This window comes from Python bivittatus, unplaced genomic scaffold, assembly GCF_059951505.1.
Source record: "Python bivittatus isolate LINGU-HERP-01145 unplaced genomic scaffold, Pbiv_v1 ctg000580_np1212, whole genome shotgun sequence".
In the NCBI taxonomy this organism is placed as follows: Eukaryota; Metazoa; Chordata; class Lepidosauria; order Squamata; family Pythonidae; genus Python; species Python bivittatus.
In genome coordinates, this window is record NW_028277087.1 from 25,438,648 (window position 1) to 25,457,368 (window position 18,721).

The 18,721-nt window shown below is 36.8% G+C and overlaps 1 protein-coding gene across 3 annotated transcripts in view; it reads left to right on the forward strand.

Annotated features, from left to right (window-relative positions):
- The first annotated feature begins 332 nt into the window (after positions 1–332).
- Positions 333–18,721, forward strand: part of PPP1R13B (protein phosphatase 1 regulatory subunit 13B) — a 76,185-nt gene continuing 57,796 nt past the window's right edge. The window contains exon 1 of one of the 3 annotated variants that reach the window (XM_007423464.3): positions 333–615. In XM_007423464.3, the coding sequence (XP_007423526.1) occupies positions 607–615 (9 nt within the window). In that variant the 5' untranslated portion in view covers positions 333–606. Of the gene's footprint in view, positions 616–18,337; positions 18,574–18,721 lie in introns of those variants that run through there. The other 2 variants (XM_025163562.2, XM_007423463.3) reach the window with 2 other exon arrangements.

The window sequence follows — 18,721 nt, forward strand, 5'->3', positions numbered from 1 at the left end:
TCCTATGGCGAAAATCTTGCAGGCGCATTACAAGGGTGGCTCCTTCCCGCATCCTAAAAGGCACCAACAATAATAACCTGGGCTGTGTCACGTGCGGTCCAAAGAGCAGGTAGGCGGGCACGCACTGAGCGCGCCTCGCATTCCTCCCTCTTCCCCCTCCCCTTTTCCTGCTCATTCCAAGGGCAGTGGGAAAGCCGCTCCCCCTTTTCTCTCCTGCCTCGGCCAATGGGAAAGCGCCGCGGTTAACCCCTGGCGAGGCGGAGTAGAGCGAAGCTGGGGGAAAAACTCTGAGGAGAAAAGAGGAGGACGAGGCGGCGGCGGCGGCTTGTATTGCCCGTTCTTGATACTGTTGCCGCCGTCCTCACCGCCCGCGCGGTGAGGACAGGAAGGAAAAAACAGAAAACGAGGACATCATTCCGCGAGGGGGGAGATAGGACGACGGACCCTGGAAACAGTCCCCGAAGCCACCCTCTTCCCCGGTCCCGCGAGCCAGAAGGAGCGGCAGCGCAGTCAGGCCTGGTCCGCGGTCGCCCTGCGCCCCTTCCCTTCGTTGCTTTGACCGGCGGCTTGATTAGCACAATCACTTGATTAGTGACAGCGCCGGAAATGATGCCGGTGAGTAGGATTAAGGGGGGAGAAGACGGGTACAGTTTATGGGGGGGAGGAATCATGGTGGGATAATCTTTTCCCTGTCCCGGGTGTTGCCACGAAAGGGCGGCCAGAGGTAGCCGCCGATACAGCATTAGCAACGATCTAGTATCTGGGGTATTCAGCCTCCACCTGCACAGTTCTTGATTCGATTGGGGGCACGATTGGGGGCACTTGTGGGGGGCATCGCATCGCACGTTTTGTTCTTTCCCTTTCCCAACAGATGCAGAAAGGATCCCCCCACCCCCAAATTCTGTGCCATAAGCAGCTGGATGTGACAGGGCTAGGCTGCTGAGGGTTTTCCTGTAGCTGATAAGGTTAGATGTTGGGGTTTGCTGAAGGTCGGAACGGATTATAATCCTCCCCCCCCCTTTTTTTTTTTGGCATATGGCTAGCTTTTCTCTCAGCCCTCCCCAAGAAAAGATTGGTCAGCCTGTCAGGAGGATTTAAGACACTGCTGCCAATTCCCACCCCCACCCCCAAACCATCAGTTGTTACTTCTTACTGTACTAGGTTAGGTTTATGGTTAGGGAAAGGTTGATTTTTATCATCATATGGGAATATTTTGTCCTTTATTTAAGCTGTTTTTGTAAAGAATTCAGATGGGAAAAACTGAGGTGTATAAGCTGTCTGGCCTTTCATCTCGCACAATCAAGGGGTAATCTGAATACGCATCAAAGAAAACATAGGATGTACTGTATGGTGAAAGGCTAGAATGAGACACATTCAGGCTGCAGTCCTGTCTACTTTTGTATGAGTAAATCCCAATCCATATGCCCTTACTCATGAGTGAATATGGTTGGATTTCTATCCAACAGAAACAGGAAGTATTAGATCAGGCTCTAAAGTTCCTTCTGATGTTTCTGTATTTATTTATTTAAATATATAATCTGTTGCCTCCTGGAAACATGCTTGCAACATGTTTTGCTGCTCATCTCAACATAAAAGAATGTGACCTTGCTTTGGTGTTTTATCTTTTATATCATTGGTAGGATTTTTTTTTAATTTATTCTATCAGAAATCTCTCTATTTTAGCTGACTGTGGTTCTTTATGTTCATGTATATTTTATCTGTAAAGATTAATGAATTACTTATTTGCTTGGCTTAGAAAATTCTTTTTCCTGAATTGCTCTCTGATATGCAAAAAATCCCATGGTTTTTAGGAAGAAATATACCTAATTACAAATCCCATAATATATCTTCCAATAAATAAGGGAGGGGCAGGATTCCTTGCGTTACAAACCATATGAAGAACTGCTTGAACATGAGAATATGAGTAAGAAATAAATGTTAATTGTGCATGCTGAAATTATAAAGTAGTAGCATTGATTAAATTTCTTGTGCTTTAAAATGGGAGTTCTAGTAAGTAATAGAGCATTTTAGTAAGAATAATGAGACAAACCCATTTGGTTAACTCCCACTGATTGTATGTTGATAGTATATTACAGTTGTCAAAAACAAGGATATTAGAATTGATGAGTTTACAGAACCTGCCAATGATTCTAGATCTTTGGAATGGAAAACATTTACAAGCATAATGCATAATTGGGTAATAGCTTTATTAAGTTGAACCAAAATGTTACAAAACATTTTGCAGGGTTTCAGATTCTTGAGAAAGCATGGGTGCTTTTTGTAGCATTTTGATTGGTCTTTACTAAGGTATTACCTAACTCATTTTTTTCTCATGAATCAGCATGGCTTTCTTTTTGTTTGTGTGTATGTAAACTTACTGACTGTCATTGCAGTTCAAAAAGTGCTTCCTGACTTCATTCTACAGTACTGTTTCAATAGAAATGTTCTTTAGACTGCATCCAGTAAATAAGTGTAAGGCATGTCCCTGAATGTAGTTGTATTGAAATATACCACGTAGGAGTTTTTTGCTTTCAAAGTCTTAGCTTGCAAGATTATCATAATGTTATTAGAAAGCAGATGTAAAACCAAGCATAATCATTTTTACAGGCGTTGGGTACAGCCAAAGAGTGTCTTCCATTTTTTGAATACTGTATGATTTCTATATGATTGTGTTTCTTAAACTTTTTTCTCTCAAAACCCCTTCCCACTTTTAAAAATTATGGAGGACCCTAAAAGAGCTTTTGTTTGTATTTATCAATATTTACTGTATTAACAATTAAAATTGACACATTCACTGCTGCTACCACTTCTCACAATTGTTTGATGGGATTTTAATATTATATTATTTTTCAACATAGGCTGGCAAATAATGTTGATTTTGAGGACCCCTGAGAGGGCCTTGGGAGACCCCCAGGGGCCTTAGGACCACACTTTAAGAAACATTGTTCTATTGTATAAACTTGGTTTTTTAATGTCTATATTTTATATCCACAAATTCCTATATCAACTATTGCTGGTTTTGTAGTAATATGATATCACAGTTACATTAATGAATGGTGAAGACTGCTTCAAATCTTTTAGGAAAAAGTAGTAACAAGGAAGATAGTTTCCATAAACTTGGAACAACTGTCTCACCCATTCCTGTGGTGAAGTCTCCTCAGTTATTGCTTTCTTTACTTCATTTTTCTTAGTCTCGATGTCTTTCAGTCCCCATTCATCCTATTTCTTACAGGCCTTGTGGCTGGAGAATTCACATAGAATAGGATGGTGGACTGAAGTTATGCTGAGAATTGAACAGTACTGCAGTGCATCTTTAATATAGTTCATGTTCTGTTTGGAGCTAAATTGTGACTAAGATTTGAGAGAGAAAATTCTAGAGGATAGAAAAGATCCAACTGTGTTCCATGTTTTTTTCCTTCCTACTCAAGTTGGAGCTGGGAGAGGTTTTCTCTTCAGAATGTAATGTACTTGTTTTGCAAATACATTGGAAGTCTGAAAAAGCTAGTCATTAAAGTAAAAAAAAAAGAAAACTGGTTTATTCTCTTCTGTTCTGCAGATTCCACAGTTCTATTATCTACTAGCGAATTTTAGTTATTTGTTAATTAAAAATACAATAAATCAATGAAATAATCAAGTACACGTATTATATAGTTAGCAAATTATATGCTTTCCACACATGTGGATATATGCTTTCCAAACATATGGATCTTCAGATCTAGAAACTTATTTTTATGAGAAAATCTTTGAAGGACTTTTACATTTGATTAGAACCATATTTTGTGAACCTTCTTCAGTCTGATGTCCTGAAGATTCCAACAAACATGACTGCTTATTTAGTATGAAAAGAGTTAGCTGTACATCAACAAATCTGGGAATACTAGGAAGAAATTATTATACATTTCTTGATTTATAATAATGTGGATCAGTAATAAAGAAAATATAAACGGTAATATGCTATATTACCCCAAGAATGTTCTCTCACACGTGGAGGGGGCAATATTGTATGGATTAGTAGAACATTGAGTACATCTCAGTTAATTTGTTTCAGTCACAAAAAAAACAGCTTACAACCACATGAATCCCACCTTGTATAATGACAACCATCTTTCTAATATGGAGAATTTTGTTTAATGTGGATTGATTATGTGCCATCAAGTCAGTATTGACTCTTAGCAACCACATAGATTTTCTCCATGACCATCTGTCCCTAACCTAGTAAGTGACATAAAAGTGACATTATGTGTAGTAGCATCTCCATTTTTATTATTCTAATGAGATTTTTTCTGATTCTGCAAAAAAAAAAAAAAAATCACAATACTTCCTCTCTCACTTTTTTCCTTATGCTGCTTTAAAAATATACAGTGGTACCTCGGGTCACGAACTTAATTCATTCTGCGACACTGGTCGTGACCCGAATTGGTCGCGACCCGAATCAAATTTTCCCATAAGGTTCAATGTAAATACGGTTAATCCGTTCTGACCCCTACGAATTTGGTCACCAACCGATTTTGGTCGTGACCCAAATCAAATTTTCCCATAAGGTTCAATGTAAATACGGTTAATCTGTTCTGAACCATATGTATTTTTTTTTTTAAACCACAAAAATATGACACAAAGTACAGTACAGTACACTATGAAGAGAGAGAACGCTAACCTTGCTTGAGGCGACTTCTGGCATGGAGGACAGGAAGGCAGGTGGGGAGGCGGTTATTGTTTGGAGGGAGAGTCCCCCTCCCTACAGGAAGCCACGACCACGTGTGTCAGCAGGGAAAATGGCCACGGATCCTGTTCATCACCTGATGTGGAGTTTGCAAACGGAAGCAAAATTTTGCGAACGGTGCTGTTCGTGACCCGAATTGGTTGTGAACAGAAGCGTTCGTGACCCGAGGTACCACTGTATATGTATATTCTCAGTGTTGCAATATGCTCTACTGTCATGATAGTTAGTTTAGAATAATTAATAATTCACCATATGTTTTTTAGTTTTCCCTATAGATAATTTTGAATTATGTAGATGAGAAACAGTTTTCTATATAACTTAAAAAAAAATGTTCCCCAATTATTTCTGTATTTAGAACATTGATCATATAGGCTGACCTTCTCCGATTTGACACCCTTCTGATACCAGTCCTGGAACACTCATCAGCAACACCCTTTGGCCAAGCTGGTGCTGTTGAAAAAGGATATTGTAGAGCTGGAAAGTCAAACATGATAACCATGATTAAATGGCTAGAGTAGTTTTATGAGGAAAGAATATGGCATCTGGGGCTTTTTAGCTTGGAGTGAAGATGAGTACAGGGAATTATGACAGGTATTTAAAATCATGCATGGTGTAATTAATATGGATAGAGGTAAATTTTTCTCTTTTCTCATATTGTTAGATATTGCGTTAATCTATTAAAACTAGTAGCAGGGAGGCCCAGGGTTGATAAAAAGTACAAGAACAACAGTAATTGGGACTGGAATTTTTGTTGCTAAGTGATGCTGTTGTAAAATGGTTTAACAAGTGGTTGTTAAATGAGGACCACCTGTACTGCTTTGCAAAATACATAATTAAGCTGCAGAAATTGTTGCTATTAACTGTTGGAATAACTACCAACTTAGAGGCTTTGAAAGAGGATGGAGCACATTCATGGAGGATAGAGCCACAACTAGTAGCATACCTTGAATATCAGCTGCCAGGGAGCAAAAGTTAAGGAAGGCTGTAGCTCTACTGATGGTCATGTTTGTGAGATTCTTGAATACAGCCACTGTGTGACATAGATCCTTTTCAGTTTATAAAAAATAGTAGTATGGGCTGCAGTTGTCAAATTAATAGTAATTTTAATAACTTTAGAGAAGATCACATTGATGAAACAAAACAGATATAACATATTGGTTTTCATCTGTATACTACTAAAACTGTCATTGTGTTTATCTGCTTGTCTGTTTGTACCCTCATGTTAGCCCAAATGGTGCATTATACTGCAACAATTTTTGAATCAAGGTACCTAAAATCCGCTAACTTAAGGTGTAAACAATCTGGGTCCCATTACTCCTGTGGAATTGAAATTTCCACAGTGTTCAGATCAGTTTTATTTGCAAAGTTGTGGCTGTTGCAGCATCCCCGCAGTCACATGATCATGATTTCCGACACTCCCTGCCAGCTTCCCACAAGCAAAGTCAATGGGGAAACTGGCAGGAAGTCGGAAGTCACTTCCACTGTTTTTTTGCCCACCCGCAGTCATTTTCTTTATCTGTTTAGGTAAGTAAATGTTGACTTGTTACTGAAGTTCATTTGCCGCTACAGTGATCTTTCTATTTATGATATATACTCTTCTTACATGATCACACGACTGTCTAGCATTGGGGTAAAAAAAAATATGATCAGCCTAAAATGTAGTGTCCATTCTGGTCACATCAGATTGTACTACCTTTCTCTCAAAGGATGATCAAATGGGTCACAGGGTTGTCTAGTATTCAATTATCATGTATTTCTTCTAAAAGTATCTGATAATTTCTAATATTAGGGTACAGGTAGTCCCCGGGTTAAGAACACCTGGTTTATGGACAACCCATAGTTAAGAATAGAGCCTATTGTAGCAAAATTCAAGTTAAATACACAATAGTTTGAGTTAATTACACAATACTATTTGTACAGTATTATATAATAATACTGTTCCAGCTTAAATACAACTTCGATTTAAGGACAGACTTTGGGAACAAAATGTATAAGAACTGCTTATGTAAAGAGACTTGACTGGTGAAATTCACTTAACAACAGTAAGGGGAATTGCCAGGATTGCAGTCACTAAGCAATGCAGTCACATGATGTCTCTCTTTAAGATCACATTGCTTAGTGATGGAAATGACAGTCCCAATTGTGGTCATAAGTCAAGGATTACCTCTATCTGTTTAAATAGCAGTCAGATAGCACTAACGCTCTGCAAAACATTTGAATAGGATATTTATGAAGTGTGTTTGTGAAAGCATAGCATTCTGTTTGAAGCATTAAAGCAGCCATGCCCTTTTGTGTATGTGTTGTCTGCATGCATATATATAGGACCAGGGACAGCCTTTGAAGCAGCCATGCAATGGTTTGCTAAGATCATGGCTCCTTTACGCTTGGGGAAGGAGTACTTTGCTTTTGTCAATACGCTTTGCACATCTTTCAAATGCTTTGCATAGTTTTAATTAACATTGTGCTTAAATTGGAAATATTTTTCAAAAGTAGATAGATGCATTTATCACATTACCTATTTAATTTTATAAGTAGGGTTTACGTAAATATAATACTTAATATTCTAGGTTTCCACAACTTGTTCTACTTAAATATACAGAGCTATATATTTTATTGGCTGACTTTTGATATTTTTCTAAGTTCCATTAACCCAAAATCTTTGCAGGGTCTCATTTCCCAATAACTTTTAAAAAAAAAACCTAATTGTAGTATACAGCTGTGAGAGGCGCTAAACCTGTGAGTGTGTGTGTTTTGCCAAACTGTGAATAAATTTCTATTATAAGAGTTTGTTTTAATGATAATTAGATTTTTTTGTTACTACTGTTCCAAATAAAAAATTAATGTGGGTTGACTGTTATACTATCCTGTTTAAGTGAAGATTGTATGATTGCATTACAGTACCTAGTTAAAATAATCACATAAACAATAAAATGCCCATAAGTACTAGCTACCAAGAGTTGATTAATTTTAAGATGATTTTTTTAAAAAATTTTCTCCTAACTCATGGGAAATGTGATACAACATTTTGCCATTTTTATAATTCGTATACTGTTAACTTACAAAGGGACATGTATACTCCTTTTATATAACACAGCAACATGCATATCTTTAGTGATTAATATCCTTCTTCCCTGGAAAGTTTTTTATTTTGTCAATTTTGTTAGATCTCTTTTAACTCCTTGTAAATTTTGGTATAATGAAATAGTAATATATTCTCCATTTTTGTTCATTCCTTTTAGCTCCATTCCCTCACTGTGTCTCATTTGCTTGATATGAAAAACCCTTCAAATTATACCATCTTAGGGCAACATAAGGTTTGGAAAAGGTGGCACCATCTAGGTTTTTCAAGATAATGACATATTTTCCAAGACCTTATCTTGAGATTCTCTGAACTTGGTTGTTTTCTTGCAAATGTTTCGTTACCCAGCTAGGTAACAGTGCTAGAATGGAATGATGTAGAATAGATCATCTAGCACTAAAGATATTACCTAGCTGGGTAACAAAATGTTTGCAAGAAAACAACCAAGCTCAGAGAACCCCAAGGACTCCACAGTTAACCCTGAGCTACACTTATTCTCTTCTATTGGTACCTTATCTTGAATATGGTATAGGGCAATAAATTAAATTTTGAAATTGTAGTCAGCCAGATGTTTTTACTGGATTTGGCATTTTTATTCACCTATCGAGTCCTTCCCAAGGGCCTGGGATAGGCAGATGTTGTTTGATGGTGTTAAAGGATGTAAGCTGTTCTAAGTAAAACTGCCTTTTGCAATTGGTTGATGGTAATTTTGTCAATGCCAATGGTCTTCAAATGGTACTCCAGATATTTTGGGATTGCAGCCAGGGCGCCTATTGCTATTGGTACTATTTTTGCTTTCTTTTGCCATAGTCGTTCTATTTCTGTTTGCAGGTTTTTGCATTTTGTGATTTTCTCCAGTTCTTTCTCTTCTATTCTGTTGTCTCCAGGCATTGCAGTATCCACGATCCAGACTTTCTTGTCTTTCTTATCAACAGTTATTAAGTCTGAGGTGTTATGTGGCAGGTGCTTGTCGGTTTAAATTCTAAAGTCCCAGAGCACTTTAGTTTCTTCATTTTCTATTACTTTGTCTGTTTTGTGGTCCCACCACTTCTTGCTTGCAGGCAAATGATATTTCTTGCAGATATTCCAATACACCATGGTTGTTACTTTGTCATGCCATTGTTTGTAGTCCGTCTGTACAATCTTCTTGCAGCAGCTAACTAGGTGGTCCACTGTTTCTTCAGGTTCTTTGCAGAGGCTGCATTTGCTGTCTGTTGCTGTCTTCTCAATTCTGGCGCTGTATGCATTTGTTCTTAAGGCTTGTTCTTGTGCAGCCAGAATTAGCCCCTCTGTGTCTTTCTTCAACTTTTCTGCTCAGCCATTGCCAGATCTTGTTATCTGCTTTGCCTGCTAGTTTTTGTTGTTGTGTGTGTGTGTGTTGCCCATGTAATACTTTGCCTTGCCATATCTCTTTTCTATTTTTCATTTGATGTTTCTTGTAGGCTAGTTTGATCTCTTCAGTATTCAGTAAGCCATCATGGTGTAATAGCTTCATTGCATCTTTTTCACTATCCTTCAGATGTTCTTCTAATGCCCTTTTTGCTTCTTCAACTGTCTCATGTACTTTCAACATTCCACGCCCACCTATGCTCCTTGCTAAGTAGAGTCTGTCAATGTCACTGCGTAGATGAAGGGCATGATTCATTGTCATTATTTTTCTGGCCTTCCTATCCAGGGCTTCTACTTCTGTTTGAGTCCAATCCACTATTCCAGCTGTATAACTAATGACTGAAATTGCCCAGGTGTTAATTGCCTTGATGGTATTTCCCCCACTGAATTTGGACTTTTAAGATCTTCTTCACTCTCATGATGTATTCACTACTAATCTTCTTGACTTCAGTGTGCTTGATGTTGTCAGCTTGAAGAATGCCAAGGTATTTGTAGTGAACTTCTTCATCAGACACTTGATGTTGTTTCCATAGGGCATTTTGATTCCTTCAGTTTTCACTATTTTTCCCATGCTGATGTTAAGGGTGGCACACTTGTCCAATCCAAACTCCATTGCAATAGCTTGGCTGTATATTCGGACAGTGTTGAACAACGATTCTATTTCAGATGGTGTTTTTCCATACAGCTTCAGATCGTCCATGTAAAGGACAGAAGTATTCACTTCTGTGAATACTTTATTTCGTATTATAAATCGACGTTGATCTGCTAGCCTCTGTTCTGTTATTTCTGATTCTGGATGTTGTTCTTTCCAGAACTGGTGCATTCTTTTCAGATATCCTCTTGTCGTTGGACTTGATTTGTAATAGCAGATAATTATTTCTTTGTTTTCAGTCTTTGTATATTTGCGATGAGTAAACAACTTTTCTTCCTGTAGTCCTGCAGCTGCTGGCCCTGGTTGCTCAGCCAGCAGTCCTGAGTCCTGTAACCCACTTGTCACCAGATGACCAGGAACTAGAACACCTAGCGCGGTCCTTGTTGACCTGGGCGACGACCAATCTGGTACAGGTTTCTGTAAAATACATCTCACTATATTGTTTATGGGAGAGACACTCTTCATCTGGCTCCTCTGATGAAACCTGTCCAGTGTGGTTGAACCTCTAGCATCTCATCCTCCTTGGAGCACACAAGCCCTACAACCACGTCAAGGTGGTGCTGACTAGGGGAGGATGATGATGATATCGATATCTGTTCAGTTGTTTTGGATTTTCTAAGACAATGTGGTCTATAGTTACTAGGCAAAAATATTTGGAACAAGAAGAAGAAAATTATTTCAAGAAGAAAAAAATAAGATGGCTATTGACACTCTCTGGTTGAATCACTTTTGCACATGCTAAATGAAAAATTACTCTTCTGGATTATTTCATAGCAGACATTTTGTCCAGCTCTTTGGTCATAACAATTATTTACTACTTGGTTCTGGGATAGAGCAGAGTTGAGCAAATTTTTGAGTGGAAGCTTGCAGTGATGGCTATGGAATCCCACAACCTGACCCAATAAATATTTCGGCCCCCTCACATATTTATCTTTCTTTGTCTCTCCACAGACATATATATATAAAACCCTTCACAAAACAATTTTAAAGAAAAGAAATAAAATCAGAGATGGGGTTTCTCAGAGACCTCAGATTTACACTAATATTAAATTTGAATGGAAGAGGAATTTTATGATATAATTGAATTATCCTGAATATATAGAACAGATTATATTTTTTCTGCATTTAAATTTTCAAATAATTATATGCTTTTTTGCCATTTCTAACGACAAACTTTAAAAGTGTGTGAAAACTGCAAATACATGGAAAAAGTAAAATATATACTGTGCGAGAAGGTTTTTTTTTTTTAGAGGACTTCAAGAAATTGTTTAAAATGTCCATCTTGGCCCTGGCCACTTAATATACCCCCCCCCCCCGATCCTTGATTCCCCCTCAGCCTAAAAAACCAAATATGGGCTTGGTGGAAAACATTGCCCTCTCTCTTCTGCTGCTTTCATATCAGGTGCTGTTAAAGCAATAACTAAGGTAATGTCTTGTAAGGTTGCAACTATATTTACAATAACTTTTTAAAAAACACATGAAAAATTTTGAGAGCCTTTTTATTCTATAAATCAAAGCACATACATAAGTAATTTCTGAACTGAAATATTTTCTTCAGTGCTTACATAATCTTTAAAAACATTTTTTTTTCCTGAGCTTAAATTAGAATGTTAGGAAGGGCTTTTTAAACAACTTTCTAAGAAAAAATTAGACTGCATGAGTGCTGTATAATGAAGACCAGGGTTCCCTACCAAGAAACTTTTAGCTTGCCTCTAGTCAAAACTACTTTTGTCTCTCCTATAAAACTAAATAAAGTGCAAGCACGTATATTCTTAACCATTTCCCAACATGAATCACTTGAAAGCAACTTGTAGTCCAATGGTCCTCAACCTTTTTTGGATCAGCACCAAGCTTCTCAATATATTTCCAATAAGCTTACTTCCCACCTGTATAAATTGCTATTTTTCAATAATATTTTTAATAAATTGGCATTGTTGTTAAAGTAATTGTATTTTGGTACTGTTAATAATTGATTATACTTTTTAATTTATTTAAATTTTAAACTCAAAATTCTAAGTAGTATCTCAAACAAAATGTATTCATTATGCATACAGACCTATTGATAAAATATGAAATTATATTAAAATTGGCTGGTGTGGGTCTCCCGGGCTGTGTGGCCGTGGTCTTGAAGTTTTGTTTCCTAACGTTTCGCCAGCACCTGTGACCAGCATCTTCAGAGTGCAGGAGCACAGACAGGAGCAGTTGAGTGCTCCTGTCTGCAACTGCAAGTGCTCCTGTCTGTGCTCCTGCACTCTGAAGATGCCGGTCACAGGTGCTGGCGAAACGTTAGGAAACAAAACTTCAAGACCACGGCCACACAGCCCGGAAGACCCACACCAGCCATCGTATGCCGGCCGTGAAAGCCTTCGACAATACATTATATTAAAATTGTTTTATTTTTCATTTTAATGTCATACATCTGGTTCATGTCCTTCAACCACAATTTGGTATCAGGCTTTGAAGTTTATAGGATCAAACAAAGATCCCTTTCTGCTATATCCAAGTGTTTTTTTTCTTTCATGAGAACATGAAACACAATTCAGCAAGATATGAAGTTGGAAAAGTTAATATTAATATTAATGAAATTTTATTTTCCATTTGTAGCTAGATTAGAGTCAACTTCTAGACTACTGCAATGTGCTCTACATGGGGGTACCCTTGAAGAGTATCTGGAAGCTTCAGCTGGTCCAGAATGCAGCCACGTGAGCTATTTTTGGGGTCCAAAGAAGGACCCATATAACACCATTGCTCCGTGAGCTGCATTGGGTACCGGTTTGCTTCCAGGTCCAATTCAAGGTGTTGGTTATCACCTTTAAAGCCCTACATGGCATGGGGTCAGGTTACCTGAGGGACTGCCTCTCCCCCATGTTTTCAACCCGTCCCACCCGATCACACAGAGAGGGCATGCTCCGGACCCCTCCGGACTCCCCATTGGGGGGAGATGGGTGGGGACAAATTTAATAAATAAATAAAATAAATAAACTTCTTGTTCTGCCAGAATTGTCAATATTCACTTTGATTAAAATCAGGTTTCCATTTGTCATGGGGAATACTTCCGAAATTTCTTCTTGACACGTAACATCTATTTCACACAAATTTACTTGAATGGATTCATTATCCATGCATCAACCTTCAAATTTATTAGGTCAGTGAATCATGATCTTGTCAGCTCCTAGAACATGTATATGATCTCTATCAGCCCTTTTAAGTTCATCTTTGAGAACAGTTCAGGGATTTGATAGAAATCTTTCTGCAAGTTTTTTTATGTGATTAGATCTAACTAATATGCTACTGTAATTAATAATTGTTACTTGCTTATCCTAAAGTTTCGGATTAATTTCATTAAACTTCTTAAATATCCTAAGGAAGTAAAATTCCCTTTTTCATTCTTAGTGCAGAAATTAATCTTGTGTTTTTTAAGATAGATCTCTAATACTCTTTTGAATAATTCAGCAAAACATGTCAAACAGTTGCCTTTAGAAAGCCACAGAATTTCCAGTATAACAACACATAAATACACTGCTCATCGCTTTCATTACAAAGCAAAATTATCATTCATTCTTGGAATTGATTTTAATCTTCTATTCACCACAGTATTTAGTGAATCATGTAAACATGGACTTAAACATTTGGCAACATGATGTTGCCTGAACATTACATAATGAGTACATAAAAACTTCTGGAACTTCCTTATTTAAAAATATTGTTTTGATATTTTCTAGCATAAATGAGCTCCATCAGATGCACAAACAACATTAATCAGTGGAATATTGGCCTTTTCAGAGTATGCTTTTAATTTAGTGAAAATTCATTTCTTTTTGCATTAACTATGAGATTTTTTTGCACAGAACATTTTCTTTCCTTATGAAGTTGTCAACAAAATATCATACATAGGCCATTAATAAAGCTTTGATGTCCATAATTTGGATTTGCTCAACTGTAGTGAGAATGGTTTTGTTTTCGGTAATGTCATAGGCTGATCTTCAATCTCATTTCCCATTTCATTGGTATAGCTTTGTAAAGCTAATTGGCATTAATTTCAAATTGGATCTTGATGTATTACTGTGGAAATTTTGTCCTGCAAAGCTGGCATTATTATTACATTGTATGGTTAATCATAGTTAGCAGTAATCTCTTAAATGTGATAAATTGCAATAAATTTGTCTATGACCTTTTCAGAACATTTTGTAAAATTATTGTGGGAACTATTAAATGTCTATTAAATAATTCATAAAGATTATATAAATACTCCCAAGTTTTTATCACTTGTTCAGGTGCTTTACATGAAAGTGATCACGAAGATGAGATGATTTATACCAAGATTTAAATGAGTTGATGTGCGCTGTGTGCATGCAGCAGATTAGACTAAAATGTAATTGCTCAGTGTATTGTGTGAATTTAGCCTATGTAGTTAATTATCGTTTTGGTTGTGTGAACCCAACAAATTGGACTAATTCAATAGCAGTTGGTTCAGTTAGCCAGTGGTTAGTGTAATGTGTGAACACAGCTGATTGATTATGTGATTATGTTTTTGACTCCTAGTGACCACATAGATAGATTTTCTCCCTGACAATCAAATTAGCATAGTATATTTTAGCATGTTGTACAAGCACAGAAAATTAGGTTAAATTTTATACAATTTTCTGTTGATTTTTTAAATATCTAATGATACATACAACATACATGCTGGTATAGATGGAATTCACAAATGATACAGGAATGAGTAAACAAGAATATATATTTAAAAATCTCCTGCATTGTAAATTAGTACTATCACTTAAGTATAATAACAACTCTGAATTAATAATTGAAACATCAGGTACTCCTGAATAACAGAGTTGAAGACTACTTATGAATAAGTAATTTAAAAAATACTCTGTAAAAGCTCTTTTTGTACTAGGTAACTGCCCAATCGATGTGTTTTATATGCCAGAGGAGACTGGGAATTTTTTTACTGCACGTTTTTAGTGTATGATAGAAAAACAGGATTTGAGCAGCAGTAGTAATATATGAAAATACTACCTTTAAAATTGACTTCTCCATGGTTGCAAGTCTTGAGTTCTAATTATATAGATGGTTTTAATCATTACACAATAGTTGTCATTTGGACTCAGAATATTTTTTTAAAAATCTGACTTGCTGACATGCTGATTTGAAAGCAGTAATAGAAATGGTTTGAACCATTGCTTCTACCAGTCATTAAATGAATCTCAAGAGTTTGAGTGTTCAAAACTAAGGCTTGCTCAGTCATCTCATTTCTGGTGGAGAACTACAGTTAATAGCAGATTTTGGCAGATTTATTTCAGGGGTTGGCCAGATGTGACCCACCACCTGAAATCATCTGGCCCATAGTCCCCAAAATAAATACTATATCCATCTGGCTTGCAAGAAGTCCTAAAAAAGAAGGGTAAACACTCCCTCCTTTCCAGTGATTGAGGCTCATAGATGAGTCTAGAGTCTGGGCCTGGAAAATGGAGGAAAAAGCAGCTTCTGGCTTCTATGTGGAAGAAGGTTATTGAGCCCTATCGTATTTCATCTATTAGATGTACCATTCTTCTGCCCATCATCCACAGTCAGATGGTGAAACAGAGAGGACAAATTCCACCTTAGAACAATGTCTTTCTTGCCCTCTTAACTACCAGCAAGACAGCTGGCCTGGTCTTTTTTTTCTTTTTTTTCTTTTTTTCTTTTTCTTTTTTTCTTTTCTTTTCTTTTTCTTTTCCTTTTTTTTTTTTTGTGGTTGAGTTTACTTATAATTCAGCTCATGCCTTCACTCAGCTGTTCTCTTCCAGGCCATATAACAGTTATCGTCCTCAAATACTTCCCTGTCTTCATGTTTCTCAGCCCTCTCCCTTTCCAGAGGCCTCTCATTTTCCCTTAGATCTGTATAACTGTCTAAAAAGCTGGATGCTTTCAGCCATATTGAAAGTACAGTGGTACCTCTAGTTACGAACTTAATCCGTTCCGTGACTCTGGTTGCAACTCGAGTTGGTCTCAAGTCGAGGTAAAGTTTCCCATAAGGTTCAATGTAAATACGGTTAATCCGTTCCTCCCTCCGAATTTGGTTGCACCACAAGGCAAATTTCCCCATAAGGTTCAATGTAAATACGGCTAATCCGCCCTCCAAATTTGGTCGCACCCCAAGGTAAATTTCCCCCATAAGGTTCAATGTAAATACGGCTAAACAGTTCTGAAACATATGCATTTTATTTTAAAACCTCAAAAACCTTCCAAACGCCACAAAAACCTTCCAAACGCCACAAAACACACCACAAGCCTCATCAAACGTCTCCTTGCTACCGCGATCTCGCCCACAGGAAGCCGCGACTGCGTGGCAGCAGGGAAAATGGCCGCGGATCCAGTTCGTAAGTAGAGGCGAGTTCATAAGTAGAGGTAAATTTTTGGGGCCGGAGCTGGTCATATCTCGAAAATTTTGTAAGTAGGGGCGTTCGTAAGTAGAGGTACCACTGTACATCCAGTTTTCCACTGTGACTTTCTGATCCTGGAAGGTCTGCTGTGCTCTTAATTTGCCACACCCACCTGCATCTGGGAGGTTGTATCAATTTTTTACTTTCAATACAGGAAGAGTAGACTGTGTAGAATATTTGATTAATTGAATGAATGCATATGAGAACCAGCAGACAATGTATGTACTTGCATACCTCACATCTTCATCAGTTTCATTTGCAATACCTTCACTACTTAAACTGCCCAACTGGCTGAGCAGTGAGGTTTGGCACCTACCTGCAGTTCTGACTCAATGAAAGAGGGGACTTATTTGGGGGGAGACAATTGTATGACTAATGATAAAGAGACAAGAGACTGTTTATTTTGTTTGCTTTCTTTAGGTATTGTACTGTTTTTAGTTATGTGCCACCCAGAGTAGATTTTGAGCTGGAGCAGCCTTATAAATTGAAATTGTAAAGATAAATAAATATAAATGTATTACATTTTAATAAGTATTAAAAGGACAACTGAAAACAATGTCAATGAGGAAAAAATGGAAGATAACAGGAAAAGCTTATGCAGCTGCAGAAAACTCAGTGAAAATCTGAAATCCAGACATTACATAAGAGAAGGGGGAAAGAGGGACAGTCACCAAGGAAGAATACATACAGCTAACCCAGAACAATAGAAATGGTGTCAGAAAAGCTGGAATGAACTAACAGTTGTGCTAAATGTTAACAACTATAGAAAGCTTCAGATGTGTTCAGAATTTAAAAAAGAGAAAAGAAACATCATCTGCTTAATAAAGATGGTAAAATTCTAACATATAACTAAGAGAAGGTAGAATTATTCAACTCTTATTCTGGCTTAGTCTTCTCTGAAAGGAATGTATATATTCCAAAAGGTAGCTGAAGAGACTAGGATGAAAAGACAAGATTGAAGCCTGAGATTTGTCTGTTTACTATATATGAGTTTAAATCACCAGAATTAGATGAATTAGATTCTGTGGTACTGAAGGTACTTGTTGAGGGATGTCCAAATCATTATGTGTTATTTTTAAAATTTTTGGAGAACAGATAAAATGTCAGACAACTGGAAGGCAACAAATATTTTACCTATCTTATTAAAACAAACAAAAAAGATCCTGAGAATACAGAACAATTTGACATCAGGACTTGGACAGTTTCTAAAGCAGGTCTTAATCCAATTGTTTTCAGAATAGTTAAAGATCAGCATGGTAATTATTACAAGTTTAGAATGGATTTGTCAAGAACAAGTCTTGTTAGAGAAACCATATCTCACTTTTTGATCAAATAAGTTTCTTAGTAGATTGTGGGAATGTTATAGATGTAATACATCTTGATTTCAGCAACAGAGAGAACTCTAGCAGACAAGACAAATGTGGACTCGAAGGCATAACAATTAGATGTGTATATAATGGAAGCAAAAAGTATGCTTGAAGAGCATTTGTCAATGTTTATTCGTCTAACTAGAGAAGAGTATTAAATGAGATGTCAGAATCTGAGACTCTGTGTTCTTCGACATCCTTATTAATAACATGGATGGTGAAGTAAATGGAATGTATATCAAATGCTAAAGTTTGGGTGAAATAACTAATACTTAAAATGCAAAAATAAAATGCAAAATAAACTTGGTAAATTAGAGAAGTAGGCTGAATGAAACTTAACAAATACAAATTACCTGAGATTTCCTGATCTTTCTGTAAATGTTTATCATTGTTACTTTTTTTCTCATCAGTGCAGAATGATGGAATCTTGGAATATATACCAGAGGTTACTTGCATATAACTGTATTAAAAGCTCACCTTTTTTTTTCTGTTTAATTCATTGTTTAGACATGCATTTCCTAAACTGATGCACTGGTTAATACTACACACTTGATCAAGTGAATTCTTTTTGTAAACTTACCTAATTAGGTGAAACCCAGTCCACAGTATCTGCTGTCATTAGGCTCTGTCTTGTTTCAGTAGCCTGGCTTATCTTTACACGTCATTATCTCTTGTATTCATTTACTAAGCATCCAGAGGATACCCATTTAAGTAGATTCTCACTGTAGCCTGTGCACAGAGACTATTTTAGATTTTAGTTTTCACTGTGTATTCTTATTTTTAAAATTAACTTTTTTGTTTGTGGTTTACACATGAGGAACACTTTAAGAATGATTCTTCAAAGCCTCTTAAACATATCAAAAGAGAAAAGTTGGCAACTTGGCAGGAACAGCATAAATCAGAGGAATAGAAAAGTAAACAAAATAATTAAAAAAAAGGTGAGAATGAAAACAACTTTTTAATTATTGTGATGCTTTTAGAACAATTTTTATAGTTAGTGTTATCTTGCAATTACGATGTACTACAGGCACAGCAATGTTTTCATCTTTAGAAGTTTACTATGTACATGTATTTGTTTTCACTTGC